Source organism: Ascaphus truei, chromosome 3, assembly GCF_040206685.1.
Source record: "Ascaphus truei isolate aAscTru1 chromosome 3, aAscTru1.hap1, whole genome shotgun sequence".
Lineage (NCBI taxonomy): Eukaryota > Metazoa > Chordata > Amphibia > Anura > Ascaphidae > Ascaphus > Ascaphus truei.
Window position 1 is genome coordinate 370,910,610 of NC_134485.1, and position 19,170 is coordinate 370,929,779.

The 19,170-nt window shown below is 39.0% G+C and overlaps 1 protein-coding gene across 3 annotated transcripts in view; it reads right to left on the reverse strand.

Moving 5' to 3' along the window:
• Positions 1-2,357: 2,357 nt before the first annotated feature.
• The window catches only part of PAN3 (poly(A) specific ribonuclease subunit PAN3), an 84,516-nt gene continuing 67,703 nt past the window's right edge, over positions 2,358-19,170 (reverse strand). For all 3 annotated transcript variants that reach the window (XM_075592188.1, XM_075592187.1, XM_075592189.1), the window contains exons 12-18: positions 17,094-17,259; positions 15,968-16,055; positions 14,058-14,197; positions 12,697-12,826; positions 6,307-6,371; positions 5,716-5,854; positions 2,358-5,436 (exon numbers count right to left, since the gene is read on the reverse strand). In XM_075592188.1, coding sequence (XP_075448303.1) covers positions 5,296-5,436; positions 5,716-5,854; positions 6,307-6,371; positions 12,697-12,826; positions 14,058-14,197; positions 15,968-16,055; positions 17,094-17,259 — 869 coding nt within the window. In that variant the 3' untranslated portion in view covers positions 2,358-5,295. The remainder of the gene's footprint in view (positions 5,437-5,715; positions 5,855-6,306; positions 6,372-12,696; positions 12,827-14,057; positions 14,198-15,967; positions 16,056-17,093; positions 17,260-19,170) is intronic.

The following is a 19,170-nucleotide window of genomic DNA, read 5'->3' on the forward strand; positions in this document are numbered from 1 at the left end:
GATCTTCAGGTAACTAAACACTTGAAACCTTCTAAAGCCCCAGGCCCGGACTGCTTTTCAAATCTTTGTTACAAAAAATTCGCCAAACTTTTTGCCCCTCACTTGGTACACATGTACAATGCAGTGCTGGCGGGTGCTTTATTCCTGGAACCCATGCTCCAGGCATCTATGTCCTTAATCTTTAAGCAAGGGAAAGACCCAACAAATTGAAAAAGCTACAGACCATCTTTGAATCTATTCCAAATTAAAAGCAGTACTAGACAGGGTTGCCCCCTTTCACCCTTGCTATTTGCCCTATGCATGGAACCGCTAGCAGCACAGATCAGGAAGAACCCAGATATTTCCGGAATCTAAACCAACAATCAAACACAAAGTAGCTTTGAATGCCGACGACGTCATATTGATGATGTCGAGGCCACTCACCTCTCTGCCCAATCTATTCAATTTATTAGGTAAATTCAATAGAATCTCCGGGTTCAAAATTAATCAAACTAAGTCGGAAGCTCTTAATATAAATCTACCCAAGGAGGTGGAAAAATTAATATCCATAAATTTAATTTTAATTGGCAACCCTTGGCTATTAAGTATCTAAGAGTCCGCATTACAAATTATAGGACGTTGTATAAAGCGAACTATCCCAATTTATTCCAGAGTCTGAAGGGAGATATTAGGCTGTGGTCAACATACGGCATCTTGTGCATCAGCAGGATCTATTGCATCAAAATGAACCTGCTCCCCCGGATTCTACACTTATTTCAAATCTTACCAGAACCAATTGTAATGCAGGATATTTGCTCTATGCAGGCATTGATCTCAAAATGTATTTGGAAATACAAAAAGCTGAGAATCAAGAGTAAGATGTTAAAAAGACGCACAATAGCGGGCGGGCTAGCGGTACCTTGTTTGTTATCATATTACAAAATCGGCCCAATTATGCAACATTTCACAGTGGCACATGGAAAAAAACAAAACAAACTCTGAGCCTCTAGAGCTTCATATCCTGATTTGGTCAACCAAAATGAACATTAAGTCCATCCATGAACTGCTTTCCTCAGTGACCAACTCATTGGCAGTCTGGGAAGCCACCAGAGTCAGATTTTCTCTGACTACCAAACACTCGCAAATGGCCCCTCTATTCGATAACCCCGACTTTGCTCCAGGCCTGACTAGTAGAGATTTTACAATTTGGAAACAGAAAGGTTTACTCAGACTTAAGGATTTGGAGGGCAGAAACAGCATCAAAACATTTGCGCAAACTAAGTCAGACAAAGACATCCCTAACTCGGATTTTTTTTAGATGCCTCCAGATCCGATCAGATTATAATAAAAATTACTCCCTGCTCAGCATTGACAAACTTCAAAAAACTTTGTATATTGGTAAAAGACACGAGTGGCCTAACCTCTCAAATGTACAAGGAAGTGACCTGTACTGGGCAGTGGGAGGCGGATCTGGGTGAGGAGCTTGAAGACGAAGAGTGGGATAGGAATGTGTTGGCATCGGCTAAGAGTTCGATCTGCATGACATTAAAGGAGAATGCATATAAAGTCCTTATGAAGTGGTATTTCACTCCGCTTAAACTATCTAAATTTGTCCCAGGTTATTCCCCACTGTGCCCCAAACGATGTGGAGAGCCAGCAGACCTGCTATATATGCTGTGGTCTTGCCCGCGTGTGGCTCCATTATGGGAACAAATTAAGGATTGGCTCCAGAGGATTTTGGGCCTCGACATCCCCATGGACCCCTGGCTATTCTTATTGAACATAGCAACACAGGGGCCATCTAGAGCTGAGAACAAACTAGTTCCCCACTTTGCAAAGGCAGCGAGGTGCGAGATCGCAGCATTATGGAAGCAAAAAGAAATTCCCCCATTAGCCAAAATCAGGAACAGAATATTGTGTGTGTGTCAGATAGAGAAATTGACAAGTCTAGTCAATGACACTGGCAATAAATTCCAAGAAGTCTGGCTACCATGGTTAGCTCAGACAGACATCACAGGAGTGAATGCCGGCTTAGTATTGCTATGATGGCTCTAGATGCGTTCTCCTCTGATAGAGTGTAATAAAGCTAAGGATACATAGCTGAAATGGGACTGTACGGGAGTTAGAGTTAATATGACGAGCCTAAAATAACAAGTGATCAGACCCTCGGAACCATCTAGGGACAGTGAAGACCTTCTAACCCCCTTTCCCTCCTTCTCCCATTTCCCTTTTGTATGTCTTGTAACTTTAATTTGCTATTTTATGACTTCTCGCCTAATGATGTTCCCAGCACGTTTTAATGTACTATTATTTTTTTCATTGTTGTGAAAACCAATAAAACATTAGAGACCAAAAAAAAAACACAATTTTACAAGACATTTATTTCTGGTATCCTTTATTAAAAAATACTGGTGTACACATGAAAACTGAAAAACAGGATTAAAGATGGGTAACATTTTGGGATCATGACACTAGAACGTAAACATACAGGTGCATTTTAAAGAAAGCTGTTGACAATGCACTCCAGGGCAAAAAAATTAAAATATTGATGTACCCTCAATTAAATATTTACAAAGCGGGAAATAAAATTTAAAAACGGGTACAAAAATTAAAAATACAAAGATCACATGATTTTAATGGTTGTTCTTGCTGTGCTTTTATCGGTCAACAAAACAGAAGGGTGGTGTTTCCCATCTTTGCGATAACGTGGGACGGTTTCTGCCTTAGCTTCTTGAAAAAATTGCTACCAGGTATTGTTGCTCTGTTTAACAGATTATGCGGTTTCAATGCAATCTTAACAAATGGTATTAAAATGGGATTGTGTTGTGTCCCCAAAACGTCAGTATGGAACTTGAGTAATGTTTGTATAGTTTTCAAAGTAAGATTGTATGTAAGGAAATAAAAGTGCATGCATGTACAACCAAACAAGAACATTTCTGGGTAAAATGTTTACTGTGGTGAAATAGTTAACATTTTTTTTATTTCTTTTTTAATTTTTTTTTACTAAATCCTGAGATTAGTGTATGGCCTGAAACAAATTAACTGACAGCAGTATGCAAATATATGTATTTATGTTACTGTTTGATATTGAGGGCAGTATGCTGGTCTATTAATGTTGCAAGCCCTGTGGCACCTCTGCCATTATGCTTTTCACAAAATATTGGTCCCACAAAACAAACAAACAAAAAAATAAAAAGATACCTGACCCCAAATGAACACAGATGATCCCCTTTAAGGTGTACAGCACTGGACAGGCCTGCGATGATTCATTGAGTTAGAAGTCCTTCCAGCACTGATTGGGTAGATTTCCCATGGAAAAAAAAAAAATACAAAAAAAAAAAAAAAATGCAGTCCGCTTATAAATTAAGCATATTTCTTCTAGAATACAAGTACTTTTTTGTACAAAAGAATTTCAATATGATTTGTCAAAAAACATATAAAAAAGACAGCTGCTCTTCCTCATATACATAAGCGAATGATAAAAGACGGGTCTTGCTTGGTTCCTTCTCAAAGGTGCTGTTTCTTTTACATTGAAAAGAACAGTGTTGTGGCAAGTTGTAACGACTCTGAAGGCGGAACCCTTATATTTCAGGTTAAAATTCAAATAAATCAAATGCAATGTCACAGACTTTCAAACTCAACAACTGATGGTACCAAAACGTGAACCCTTCAACATTTCATAAAATGCAGGAATGATGTCCACGGTCTTCCAAGCTTTCAATGATGTAACGGTTTGTCCTTCTCAACGCAAGTCCCTGGTGAAAGGTCTGTCTTAAAGCTTATAAAAATGGATTGCAGAGAAATGTTAAAAACTTCTCTGAAAACTACAAAGACTGAGAATCATTAAAATTGAAGTCAGTACATCAGTTGAAAGAGCTCAAAAGCATTTTCTGATCAATTGGAGTTTCCACATTTCCTTCAAAGTTGGCTGGCAAAGCACTCGGGGCCATTCAAAAAAAAATAATCATTCAGTGCTAACAGATTGTAGACAGTCATGTTTCCGTTATGAAGAAAATTCCTATATATTTGGCAGTTTTCAACATCAAAGTTTTATGCTAGAAATCCACTGAATACTTAGCATGGTGCCATAGCTGCGGGGCTAAAAGTTTAACAATGGGGGGGGGGGGGAACTGAACTGAAGGGGGGCAGGGTGGGGAAGGGGGGAACTAAACTGAATATTCCAAGGGGCTATTAACAAAGGTTACACACAACTTTGGGCTATGCAGTAAATGCATAAGGCACAGCAGATCATTATTCTTCTGTATGCGTGTTGTTAAACTGCAAGAGCTCCCGATGCCAGGAAACTGCTGCATTAAGGTATTATTATCAACAGTGTCTCAGTATCCAGTGTAAAGTACCCTAGTAAAGCTGTGGTTCTTATAGAATTCGATTAAAAAAAATACTGTATATTATCTAAAGTTATACACTCCTGAAACTTCTGTCCACTAGCGCAACTTAAAAAAAAAAAAAATCATGAAAGAAAATTGCATAAATGTAAATGTATCTGACAAGCAGGAGAACATATGTACAAACATTTTGAAAAAGGTGCTGGTTGTGTTTTTAATGTAAATATATATATATATATATATATATTAAAAAATGCAGTTCATTAAGGTGTTCAAATGGTGCAATTATGTTGATTAATGTAGAGACACAAAGAAAGACTGTGGTCTCTCGAACTAAATGCTAATGAACACTCCCGTGATTTGTTTCTGTGCATCTTCACAATCAGTTTGTTAATTGACAGTGAGTGGCAAAAAAAAAAAAAAAATAATAATAAAAAAATAATAAAATAAAAAAGCTTGCTACAACACTTCTATGGAGGTTACAAAACTGCACTTTATATGGAATTGCTCAGTTACCTGGTCCTTTTACTCTATTGGGACACAAATTATATACATCTTGCAATATTCTTGGTGACAAAAATCAGTGCCCTTGAAAATATGCTCTTGAAATTATTTTCCCTTAATATGTATACACTGTGGCAAAACTTCAAAGATCAGAAAGTCTTAAAATTAAAATTAGTGCATTTGCAAGTGGAAAAAAATAAAAGCAGGAACATCATGCACCCGATGGTGTTCCTATATTTAAAATAAAATTCTTCACAGATAAAGCCTCCATTGGCAGCCATAGCTCTAGGATAAATGAAACATTCTTCCTTTCAAGTAACAGTGTACCTGACTGAAGTGCAAGCAGCTTTGCTCATCTCCTGTTTGATTCCCAATTGTGAAATGAGATGACAATGACAATTCAGCTGTAGTGCAATTTGCTATTGGTTTAGTTCCTCAGCAACGTCCTGCATGCTTCCAGCAAATACTACAACTGACCATTTGCGGCTGCAACCAGTTCCTGAAACGTATTTTCAAAGCAGCGTTTTAGATCACTGTAAGTTACCACCAGTACGCTCTTCTCATCCCTGGAAATGAGGCTTATTTTTTCTGGCACGCCTGCGTCCAACTGCAAGGGGCGGGAAAGAAAAGATATGGGCATTTTTAATTCGCAAAATATGTTTTTATAAAAAAAGAAGAAGAATTTAAACCTAAGTTTTTCGGTCAGGGTCATCTCTTCAGTGTGCGGAAGCTGGAGTCTAAGAAGAGTCATATCTCTGGTTGGATGCAAAACAACCATGGACGTCAGGGACTACATTCAAGATATCCACCCATCATAACCCTGAGATAGGAACAGTGTGAAACAAGATGGTTAACCATACAGAAAACCTTACTATGCGGACATTACCTTGTTAAGACAAGATACAATGTGACTGAGGTCAATCCATGGAGTTCCAGCTTCTGTCACCTGATGAAAAAGATGATCCCTAAAGAGTTTTAGCAAATATCTGTCCCCAGTTTCTGACCAGGCTGGGTCTTTTTGGAACCTAAATGAAAAAAAGTCCAGAAAAGACACAGAGTAAATGCTTTTAAAAATAGTTCAAAGCTGATGGCTTACATTACCACCATAACCAATCTTACAAGGTCAAATATCGGAGACTTATAATTAAGCATATGCTTGTTTTTTTTTCTGACATAGGAAACAATAGTAAATTAAACCTGCATACTTAGGAAGTCAATTAAGATATATTTCTTGACCATCTAAGTCACAGGTCCTCTGCCTGCTGATGAGAGAAGTTGGAAGTAATTGTGGGATTTCCCTTTTGGAAACCATGTTACCTAGACATTATTTTAGGCACTTCTATACGAAGCAGTCATTTTAACATTTGTATTTGGACATGACTGATGACACTTTGTTTATAAATGTCTTAACCAAGCATATTGCACAGCTGGAGAACACCCAATGCAAAAAAAAAAAATAAGTAAATGCATTTCTTACTCTGGTCTCTCATTAATTGTTCCCAATTTTGCCAGGAGCCTGAACAACCTTCCGTTCTGTACCTCCTACAGAACAAAAAAATAAATAAAACAAGAAACTACATCTTTTATTTAAAATCAATATCTTTATAGTTTAAGGTGTTGCTAGTTATATCTATTTATAAATATGCTGATGTGATGTGTGAAATATTACTAAAGGGAAGCAATATTGAAATGTTGATTTGTTAAGGAAATCCCAAATTCTACTATATTCCATATTTCAAATTAAGATTTAAAGATGAAAGTGGTCGTTTAATTGTTCATGTTACATTTTTCATATTACAATTTAAAAGAACAATTCTGAGTATAGTCTATATATATTTTCTATCCTACCTAAACATTGGGGTCCTCCCAGCTCATAAGCTGCGAGCTCAGGGTGGACCAGGGGTCTATCGGGCAAACAATATGGCCACAGGGTCAGGTGACTACTGGTGACCATGACAGCCATGTTTGTAGCCCGCCACCATATTTGTCATTTGTATGTCAAAACTGGCACAAAAAAAACCTCTACAAGTATGTACAGAAACAAGGGCTCCCCAGACATGCTCCGGGGTAGACCACGGTTAGGATAATAATATATATTTTTTTAAATTTAAATAAAAATAAAGATATATACAGGCATACCCCGCATTAACGTACGCAATGGGTCCAGAGAATGTATGTAAAGCAAAAATGTACTTAAAGTGAAGCACTACCTTTTTCCCACTTATCGATGCATGTACTGTACTGCAATCGTCATGTACGTGCATAACTGTTGTAAATAATGCATTTGTAACTGGCTCCCCGCTTGCGCACAGCTTCAGTACAGGTAGGGAGCTGGTATTGCTGTTCAGGACGTGCTGACAGGCGCAGGCGTAAGCTGCCGTTTGCCTATTGGGCGATATGTCCTTACTCGAGAGTGTACTTAAAGTGAGTGTCCTTAAACTGGGTTATGCCTGTAATCTCATTTCAGGTGTATTGTGAGAACACCATTTCTCAAAGTCTGAATCTTTCTCACAAATGTCTCATGTCACATTTTTCCAGGTACATGAAACTTTACAATTTGCCACTGTTGGTGTTGCACGGTAAATTTAGTTTCTTAAAACACACACACACAAACTCAATACTTTTATTGGTCATGTTTCTAAGTCGATCTCACTGATCTCTGAGCCAAATAAAAAGTTAAAAATAAATTCTTAGAGCAAGGCTAGACCAGCATGCAACCAATGACCACAAATTGATGTGTAATGGATTTCTATAATTTGACTTTGTTTCTTCAGTTATCAAATTCCTCTGCTATAAATTAGCAATAATTGGGAGTTCTATTGTAAATTGCAAACAGTATGTCTCCCTACTACTTGAAAAGGGAAGAAACTGCACCCTGTCTATATTTGGTGTACAGTGTGTAAAAGAGTAAAAATAAGAAGCTAAGGCTATGATTATACCAGATGCCGCTGAGCGGCAGTGCGATCCGGTGACGTCACCCTCACGCTGCTGCCGAGCGGCATCTTGATCAAGGAGAGGAGGTAGTAAGAGGAGACAGGAGATGACACAAAGAGGCGTGGTGGAAGCGTGGCCGTGAGCAGTTCGCCCTCATTGGCTGAACCGCTCACGTGACGCAGCCGTCGCCTGCCAGAAACAATTTTGAAAATCTCTTCAGGAGTCTGCTACCCTGCAGCTCCAAGCGGAGTGTACGTCACTACAGGGATGTGCACATTAATTGTTTTTTTGTATCTTGTTTTTGCAGGCGTTTTTAGGTATAATAACGGCTCAAGTTTGCTGCATTGTGCACGATACATTATAGCTTAATATAAATACATTTTATTGTAAGTGAATTTCTTCTACTTCAGCGTGTAGATTAGCTACAAAACAAGGAAGAGGTTTGTTTTTATAGTATCTGAAGAAATCCAGTAGATTTAGAAGAAATTCCCCTTATATAAATTAACATTCTGGTTTAGAGTTGAGACAGAAATACAGGAAACAATGAGACCCCATTCTGCTACTATGATGTTGCCAACCTTCTCTGTACCATAAGATGAGCAATCATGAGGATTCACTAAGCTCTGATAAGCTCGATCATTAAATGCCATACAGGCCAATGGCAGTTAACTCTGAATTGAGCTCCAATAACTTTTACAGGAGCTGATTGAATCCTCGTGACAGTATTAGTACAGGAATGAAGAGCAAGACGTTGAGTTCTCTTTGTAAGCAACATATGCGCGCAAGTGTGAGCCCCTAAGATTTATCAGTATACCACAGAAGATATTTCTAGTTCCTTCCTACTCCCTGATAAAGGGCGTACCTCTATGAGGCAGACCACAGAGCGAGCGACGAAGCGTGACCGATTTTTGAAAATACAATTGAATTTGTTTTTTTTCATACTACGGCCGCATTATGTGTGTGTTTTGGCCAATGAGGGCGAACCGCTCACGTGACGTCACAGCCACACTTCCGCCACGCCTCCCGATCGCCTCCAGCCTAGTGCATGTTTCGTGACGTCACGCGCGGCCATTATAATCTTACCCTAATGCAGCACTAGAAGCATTTGTTTTTTCTTTTTCTTAAAGGCAATTTAGTACATTCCTTAAACACGATTAACACACATTTCCAGAGAGAGGCATTTTTAACCATTACTATTATAATTCCTGTCTGTCCAGATATCCAGTGAATAAAAGATATCTGTGGCGCTCCCTAAATGATCTGACATGGATAACAATAGTGGGCGTGTACAGAGATGTGAATTGATACCAAGAATCAAAATACAAACTACACAATACTGGCCAGAGATATTGCTGCAGCTCAACCCGAAGAGGATCCTCCTACGATACTCATGAAGTAATAGAAGAGTAGGGGAGCGCAAATCATAGAAAATAAACGAAATAAGGTATGCAAATGAATAATAGCACAAAACCTTCAGGTGTACAGTTGTGTGAAAAATAAAGTACACCCGCTTTGTATTCTTTGGTTTTACATATCAGGACATAATAACAATCATCTGTTCCTTAGCAGGTCTTAAAATTAGGTAAATACAACCTCAGATGAACAACACATGACATATTACACCGTGTCATGATTTATTTAACAAAAATAAAGCCAAAATGGAAAAGCCATTTAGGAAAAACTAAGTACACCTTTACTGCTTCCATAGGAATTAAGATGCGAAGTAGCAGACAGGTGCTGCTAACCAAATGCCCTTGATTAATTCATCATCAGCAAGTGTGACCACCTCTATAAAAGGCGAAGTTTTAGCAGTTTGCTGGTCTGGAGCATTCAGGTGTGTGTTAACACAATGCCAAGGAGGAAAGACATCAGCAATGATCTTAGAGAAGCAATTGTTGCTGACCATCAATCTGGGAAGGGTTATAAGGCCATTTCCAAATAATTTGAAGTCCATCATTCTACAGTGAGAAAGATTATTCAAAAGTGGAAAACATTCAAGACAGTTGCCAATCTTCCCAGGAGTGGACGTCCCAGCAAATTCACCCCAAGGTTAGACCGTGCAATGCTCAGAGAAATTGCCAAAAAAAAAAAAAAAAAAAAAGAGTTACATCTCAGACTCTACAGGCCTCAGTTAGCATGTTAAAATTCATAACAGTATAATTAGAAAAAGACTGAACAAGTATGGTTTGTTTGGAAGGGTTGTCAGGAGAAAGCCTCTTCACTCTAAAAAAAAACATGGCAGAACGGCTTAGGTTTCGCAAAGTTGCATCTGAACAAACCACAAGACTTCTGGAACCAAACACAGCATATCAGCACAAACACCTCATACCAACTGTCAAGCACGGTGTTGGAGGGGTGATGATTTGGGCTTGTTTTGCAGCCACAGGACCTGGGAACCTTGCAGTCATTGAGTCTACCATGAACTCCTCTGTATACCAAAGTATTCTACAGTCAAATATGAGGCCATCTGTCCGACAGTTAAAGCTTGGCCGAAATTGGGTCATGCAACAGGACAATGATCCCAAGCACACCAGGAAATCTACAACAGAATGGCTGAAAAAGAAAAGAATCAAGGTGTTGCAATGGCCAAGTCAAAGTCCAGACCTCAACCCGATTGAAATGCTGTGGCTGGACCTCAAGAGAGCTGTGCACAAACAAATGCCCACAAACCTCAATGAACTGAAGCAACATTGTAAAGACGAGTGGGCCAAATTTCCTCCACAACGATGTGAGAGACTGAAAGTCATACAGAAAACGAGTACTTCAAGTTATTGCTGCTAAAGGTGATTCTACAAGCTATTGAATCATATGGTATACTTAGTTTTTCACACGTGGCTTCTCCATTTTGGCTTTATTTTTGTTAAATAAATCATGACATGATGTAATATGTCGTGTTGTTGTTCATCTGAGGTTGTATTTACCTAATTTTAAGACCTGCTAAGGAACAGATGTTTGTTATTATGTCCTGATATGTAAAACCATAGAATTCAAAGAGGGTGTACTTTCTTTTCACACAACTGTATGTATAAAACTGAGGGGAAACAGTACACAAATGTAACTACGTGTGTACAGTCAAGTGTACTGAAGACAGTTGTGGTGAAAGGCAGAGGGGGCTAGGAAGTAATAATAACAACTTACACAGCCATGTGCAAGTTGATGCCCCAAATTGTCACTGTGTGGGCCGGTACCGTCTCCCCTGGGCAGGATCTGTATCTCCCGTGTCTCCCGGTGAGCGCTTCCCCATGGTACACGGATGGGAACCTCCACGTGTAAAGGATGATAAACACGGCCACAGGTAGATATTCAAAAAACTGTAATTATAAAAAAAAACATGTAAGAGCAACACCGCACTTACATCAAAGGCTTGACTCAGTCGGTGGCTGTAGCTGCTATGATCGCCGTGGTGCAGTGTCTCCCGTTTCCGCGTCCGGTATATAGGGCTGGAACACGGCTGATCACAGAAGTCTACGGCAGCCACAGAGGGTCATAAAGGTACACGCCTAGAACAACGCGTTTTGCATCTATGGATGCTTCGTCAGGTTCAATCCAATCAATCAAGCATCCATAGATGCGAAACGTGTTGTACTAGGCGTGTACCTTTGTGACCCGCGGCGGCCGCCGTAGTCTTCTGTGATCAGCAGTGTTCCAGCCCTGTATACGGGACACGGGAGCAGGGGAGACACTGCACCACGGTGATCATACCTGCTACAGCCACCGACAGAGTCAAGCCTTTGATGTAATTGCGGTGTTGCTCTTCCACGTTTTTAATAAATACCGTTTTTAAATATCTACCTTTGGCCGTGTTTATCATCCTCTACATTGAGAGGTTCCCATCCGTGTACCACGGAGAAGTGCTCACCGGGAGAAACAGATCCTGCCCAGGGGAGAGGGTACCGGCCCACACAGTGACCATATGGGTCACCAACTTGCACATGGCCGTGTAAGTTATTATTACTTCCTAGCCCCCACTGCCTTTCACAACTGTCTTCAGTACACTGTAGACACGTAGTCACATCTGCGTACTGTTTCCCCTCAGTTGTATACATACACCTGAAGGTTTCATGCTACTATTCATTTGCATACTTTATTTCCTTCATTTTCTATTATTTGCGCTCCCCTACTCATCTCCTATTATTTTGTCCAGATATCCAGCGTAAAAGGATTGACCTTTTCTTGGGTCTATTACATTTTGTCACATTTATTTTAAATCTGCAAAATTGTGTACATGGCTTTCCCATAAATCTATTTATAAATTAGAGAGCATTTTGCACCTTGAATTTGTCACTTTCTTTTCTTGAAAAGCACATAGGAACAAAATTGTGATTTCAACTTGAAAAACAATTCAATGCAACATAAGCACAACATGTCTATAGACTGTTCTAACATAATCCCAATCTTGCTACAGAGATATTCTACTTGTTCATTAATAAATACATGTTTGAAGCTGCCCATAAGCAAGATTGTTTGTTAAAGCATGTGACAATGTATAATTCTACATTCTTACCAAAGCTGGTAATCATTTGGTGCTCCTGTTCTAAATCCTGATTGTGTGACTAACATTATGGCTGCTTCAGTCAGTGTAACAGCAGCTGCAATGTATCATTATACTACTAAAGTAACATTATCTATTGTTACAATTTACAGCTCAAACTGCTGGGAACATTTGGCAACTTTTCAAACAGGAAAGTGTTGCAAAAACTTGCACTGCTCGGGAAGTGTGGTACAACCTGCTATAGAAATCAAAGGATGCTTTAACACTCATTAAAAACGGCATTGTGTTAAATAATAAAAATAACAAATTATGAGTATTATCTAATACTACAGAACTGATAAACAATAAAAATAAAAAAAAAGATTTGACATGTTTTGCTGCTTTAAATGTCTGTTTTTCAGTTACAATGCATTACAACTTTTGGCAATTAAACAGATTTACCTTTGCAAGATCCTCTTCTATGACATCATTACGCATTTGAGCAGAGTCCAACTGAGTATAAAATCTAGCACCAATCATTGGCATGATGTCATTTACACTACGCATCCTGTTTTGGTCAGTCAGCAAGTACCTGTAGATTCAAACAACCTGTACTAGTATCAAAATGCAAAGTGTGCTAAAGCGAACACATTGAAACAGCGGTGCGCAAACTGGGGGTGCGTGGTTTACAGAGGCCCTGCGCGCTTCCATAAGGCACTTAAATGAAATGTTGCGGCAGCGGTGAAGGCCTCTGTAAACCTTACTTACCGTGGTTCAGCCGGCATCTGGAGACGCGTCGCCATGGCAATGCGGTGTCAAATGACGCCACGGGGTCACGTGACGTCACGTTGCCGCCCAGACGCCGGGAACCACGGTAAGGAGGCAGGGAGGGGGGCGCGCAGAGAGCAGGACAGCCGGCAGGTGGGCGCAGGGAAAAAAGACTGCGCTCCCCTGTATTAAAACATGTTCATGATCAACCAGTTGTATACTGTATATTAGAAAGATAATATTTTGCATTGCTACATAAAATCAGCTCTCTTCCATGTCAAATAGCACTGGCTTTGATAATTTTAATCCTGCAAGGTACATTGCATTGGTTTCTACATTCTACTCCACTAGTTCAATAAGTGAAGCAGGACATTCTATTACTCTACTACATACATACACATATATATATATATATATATATATATATATATATATATATATATATATATATATATATATATATATATATATATATATATATATATATATATATATATCGGATTGCACTGCAGCTTTAATTCAGGGTGAGTAGATACCGAAAAGGGAAGAGTAGGTAAAACTTGGAGTCAGCATCTAGACCCATCTAGAGCATCCCCCATGGGGATGGCCCACCGGTGCACTATGCCTCCTACCCACATTCCTACCTCTCTGCCAAGCATGCAGGGGGCAGAGCCTCGGAGAGCAGAGGAGAATGTGTGTGTGTGTGTATGCGTGCGCATATGTGCACGCATATATATATATATATATATATATATATATATATGACAAATCTTATAGGCCAAAGCTTCTATCCATGTTGGCCTATAAATAAAAAAGCGGATGTTTCAGTCATTTCAATCTGCATTTTCTACACTGGTAATCTGTGTGACCCACTTGTTGTGTCACACTGTTTTGTCCTTTCTTTCTCCCACAGTCACGCAGCAACTATTAATCCTAAAGAGCAAGAGCGCGGACTGGACTCAAATTTCAATCTGCATTCCATTGGAAAAAAAATATTTCTAAAGAATCCCAAGCAAATAAACATATGCCCCAGAATATTGTTTAATACAACTCACAGAATCAAATTCTTTAAGTCGGAAGAGTAGTTGATTGTCACAAGCTCCATAGCTTTCTGCAGATTCTCACGCTGAATTCCTGCCAGAGAGTTGCAAGCCAATGCCAAAACCACCTTGCCTAATGAAATCAGGTCTGCTTGCTGTCGTGAAAGAATTATCACGTTAGATAAGGTTAATGCTGAAAATGTATGAAATTATATACTAATACCACAGATGTTAATCTGGAATATCATAATAGATTGTTACAAGGGCACAGAAGTATTTGGTGGCCAGTGAATATAACATTGCTGACATCTGTGGCCCAAAATAATCTTATTAGCAGGAGAGCTGAAAGGAATGAAAATACATCTGTATATTGGTCCTCAAACATGTCTGTAATACAAGCTGCCCTATCACAGTTTAATGCAGGGGTAACCAACTCCAGCCCTCAAGGGCCACCAACAGGTCAGGTTTTCAAGATATTCCAGTTTCAAAAATTGGGTCAATCAATCAATGGCTCAGTCATAATAATTGAGCCACCTACTGTATGCTGAAGCAGGGATATCCTGCAAACCTGACCTGTTGGTGCTCCTTGAGAACTGGAGTTGGCCACCCACGGTTTAATGAATAACACCCTGTGCCAATTAACTCTTTGGGTGCCTCATGATGTACCCTGGCAGCCGTGATGACAGACATGCCACAAATTGTATGTGCGACAACGAATCCCAAACTGAATGAATCAGTGTCTTTCATAACAGGTCGTTAACAACCAGAGGCAAAATCTAGAACATTTATATTCCTCTAAAACTGAAAACTACTGGATAATTTGAAATGTCTTATGTAGTAATGATAAGAACATTGGTAAGACTGTAGCAAATGTTCTAAATTATTCAAATATACAGTAAGTATGTGTACTGTATGTATGTGCAGACAGAGAACACCACTTTCAACATATGTATGAACTTTTGTGCACAAGCCTAGGAAAAGAGTTTGATGGCAAACTCCCCAGTTCTTCAACATAACTACATAGATTTAATCAAATGTACAAACACTGAATTCGAGGTCCAACGAGTCAGAATTTACTAGCAAAATCACTGGAGAGTAGGTCAGCAAAAAGCCAAAAGCATGGTAATGCGTCTCGTTTACCAATATCATTTTTATTGATTAGAGCCAACGTAAGCAAACTTGGCAGACAGAAAATCAGAAAGGAATGTAAATAATGTAAAATGGGATAACATCCTGTTTAATCTTAAGGACACCTGGGAGCTTCCACATCCTAGTTCCCTAAACACTTTCATGCAAGCTTCCCTTATATTAGAGCATTAGGTATGCCAACATGCAGTGGATTGTGGCGACTATTTAAGGCCCACATGCTGTTAAGGAAGAACAGACGTCACAACCATTTTTTTCATGACAAAGAATGAACATGTCAGAAACTGCCGCCAAAATCAACAAGACAAGCAGTTAGGCTATTCTACGTTTGATGACAGACAAGGAACTTTTAGACATACTGGAACACAAAGCATCAGACACAATAGACATAACATTGTACAGTAGTAATATTCCCCATAGTACAGAGAATAAAATAATTTCATTGTGTCATGCAAGTCACAGTATTTTTATATGGAGATTTAAGTCGGACCTATAGTATAAAAAAAGGCATCATTACTCCTTTTCCTAAATGTCACTTATGTCTGTAGTACTTCTTCCATTATGTGTTATTTGTATTATTTCTATGATTGTCACGTGTATTACTGCTGTGAAGCGCTATGTACATTAATGGTGCTATATAAAGATATAAATAAAGATATACATACATCATTAGAGATGATACGTCAATTAATAAAAAATAAAAATTTGGTAAATGTATTAATTAAATAATTATTTAAAAAAACATCTGATTACAAAATGTAATTATGAATACATCTTACCTGGTACTGGGCCATTAAAGCCAGTGGATTGTTCTGACTACCATCAAATGTTAAGACGTCAAATATTCCAACACAGTTGACACGTAGCCTTTCAGAAAGTCAATAAAACAAATGAAATGATCAAAGTGCTTCACATACACCAACCTTAAAAACGTATTCAAAGGGATTCTTTTTATCACAAAACAAAAATAAAACTACAAAATCAGAGACAAGCTTGATTACATTTCTGCAATGCTAATGACAAATGGGAGTGTCCTCAAAACACGTTGCAGACTTCTCTGCCTGGCATGTTATGTATGGTTGGCATGAAATACTGAATCTTTGGTCATCAAAATGTTAGAAAAGTACCCTGTTCTAATCGCATTGAGAAAGCAATGCCAGAAAAATCCAGCACATATCCTAAATGTCAACACTGCATTAAAGGTGGAAGTTTTTTCAGAAAGCAGCCACTTTTGCTTTACTGTAGTGCTCAGAGTCAGGCTGCGTGGCGGTATTCTTGCTTCTGCATGTATGGTCACGACCTAGTAAATATTACCAAGAAGGTAAACATGTGTTGTTTAACAATGGATTTTATATTCTCCCTATTTCTACATAAAAGGTATAATAGTGATTGAGAACATGCAGAAGTGATGTTACTAATGATAAGAGGCAACAGAGATGGACACTTACAGATCTGACTAGAATTCGGTTATAGGGAAACTCTTCATGCGAAAGTAACAATGTGTAATAAAAATATGATCCATATCTCCCTGCCACAATCCAGATATTTTAATAGGGCTTTTCAAACAACAAGGTCTCAGTGCTAAATCTTCTTAAGGCCGGGTTCCTCTGCTCTTCAAGGCCCTGCCAGGGGCCCTGCCAGCAGCTGCAACGCTCCAAAGGCATTCTACAAACCGGGACATTGTGGAATTCATTCCACTATCTGGCGGTGATCTAGAGCTTCAACTCTGTGTACCCCCTGATGCTGCACTACCATTACTTTATGTGCAAGTAAGAATTGGAGCTTGTGGCCCAAATATATTTGCACAAACTCTAAAACCAGGTTGTGCTTGTCTTCGTTCTATCTTTTTGCATAGTTACACATTGATCTGTCTACTACAGCCCAGTTGAGCATGAAACCGATTACCTTGTCTTTCCAGTAATAAGAATTTTTGTTGGATCCATTACACGACATGCTAACCCAGCTGTGTGAGTGGTTCGCAAAGCAGAACTCAACTGGACAATGTACGCCCAAATGAGAGATTCTGGAAGCAATCCAGCATGCTGGCGCGGCAATGGACCATCGTGTTGGCCTGGAGGATGATGGTAGAAATAATAACATATTACAACCAAAACATTTATGTGACTCACAACTGGTAAATGCAATTTCGTTTAATTCTTGCGGTGCTATTGGGGTCATGTTGACAATATGGCACTGGCCTTTAAAATCTCTAAAATTGTTAAATCTGCTAGAAAAAAATAAAAATAATCATCAACATGCCATAAATTACTTGGCATAGAGTAATAGGTTGATCATTTACAGCAGTAACAGTTTAGAGAACTTAAATTGTAGCTAAATAAATAAAAATACATACAATGTGTCCCTAAAGCACACACAATCCTTTCAGATACCCACTAGAATACTTATTATTGAAATACTGTACAAAGAAAAGTCAAACACAAACAAACAGAGACTCTCCCTCTACGCATAATATTTTTCGTCTGACTAGGATCAATGAAAATAAGTTTACAAGTCAACATCGACAAATATAAAGGGTTTAGGAATCAGGAAGTTACCGAAGGTCCTTTGAGCACAGGTGTACTGTATAAAAATAACCCAGCCGCCAGACTACATCCATATGTCAAGAGAAAGGTTACGACCACATCCCTTTAAAAAAGTCTGGATCTGTATCTGAAGCGGACATGGTATGAGAATATCAAATACACACAGCCTGACCACAATGTGTGAACAAAAATTACATGTGAAACAACCATGCAACCACAGCTTTCTCCCTAACTGCCAGAGTCAGTTGCTGGACATCTCAAACAAAGTGACTGGTGTATTTTTCCCCTCATTTATGCATTTGGAGTGTTCTATTTTGATGACCAATTCCAGTTGTTATGACCTGTCTTAACACCTTCCATTTCTGTTCAAGAAAAAAAACCAGTGTCACGTTTCAAACAGGAAACGTGTGTGAAATTATTTGTATTGACAAAGGAATAATTCAAGAAATTAATTTCAAGAAAATTAGTGGATTAACAAAAACGTATGTATAAAAATCTATCTATATCTATATAATGTATCAATCTATATACACAAATGTATAAAATGAAACGGAAATTAAAAATGAATGACTAGTATTGCTTCTTCCCCTTTTATTAAGCAGTTGTGTTATCTTTCTGGGCTGCATTCCAAAGAACAGGCTCCCTAAATTATTAAGGCCGGGAGTCATGAAGCCGCCATGGAACATCATACCCGATCTTGAGCTAACAACGATTTATTTGAATGGCAGTTTCCGCCGCATCGGAGCACGATGTACTGCATCGCGGCTTCATGATTTCCAGTCGGAGGCCCTTAGAAAAAGAGGTAGCAGACGCTGTTACTCCACTTAATACTTCCACGTTAATAACGCAAGCTCTACAGCTACTAACATTGAAAAAAAAATGGCCACCAACACATGGATTATTTCCTAAGCACACAATATTTACTGTGTTATTTCCTGCGTTATTCCACGTTAATAGGGGTAATAACATCGGCACTTGAATGGCCTTTTTGCAGGTTATGGAATAGCACTGGTTAATAAATATAGCCCTCAACCTCCAACGCACAGCTCACGTCACATAAAATGGCTAAAAAGTAATTTATTTGGTAACATATCAAAAAGGTGGCCGAGTATGTCGCAGGCTGGAAATATGCAGTTGGCCTACCTATGGGTGAATAGTTCACACACTTGTCCTCATAGGGTTGAGAGCATTGGCCACATTGGAGGCGGTGAAGCACAGTTTCCTTTATCTCGCCTGTGTGTGGAAGTATGCATGTGATGAAGCACAATATAAGGAGGAAAGAGTGGAAATCTGTTGGAGTTAGGTGATCCTATACTTGCCTGTTACCTCTGCAAAAATGTTTGAGGGCATAACCGGGCAAGTTGTCAAAAGGAATAGGATGGTAGCATAAAAGGAAGATACAGAAGAGATATCATGAGTGGCATGTGGGAGGATATGGC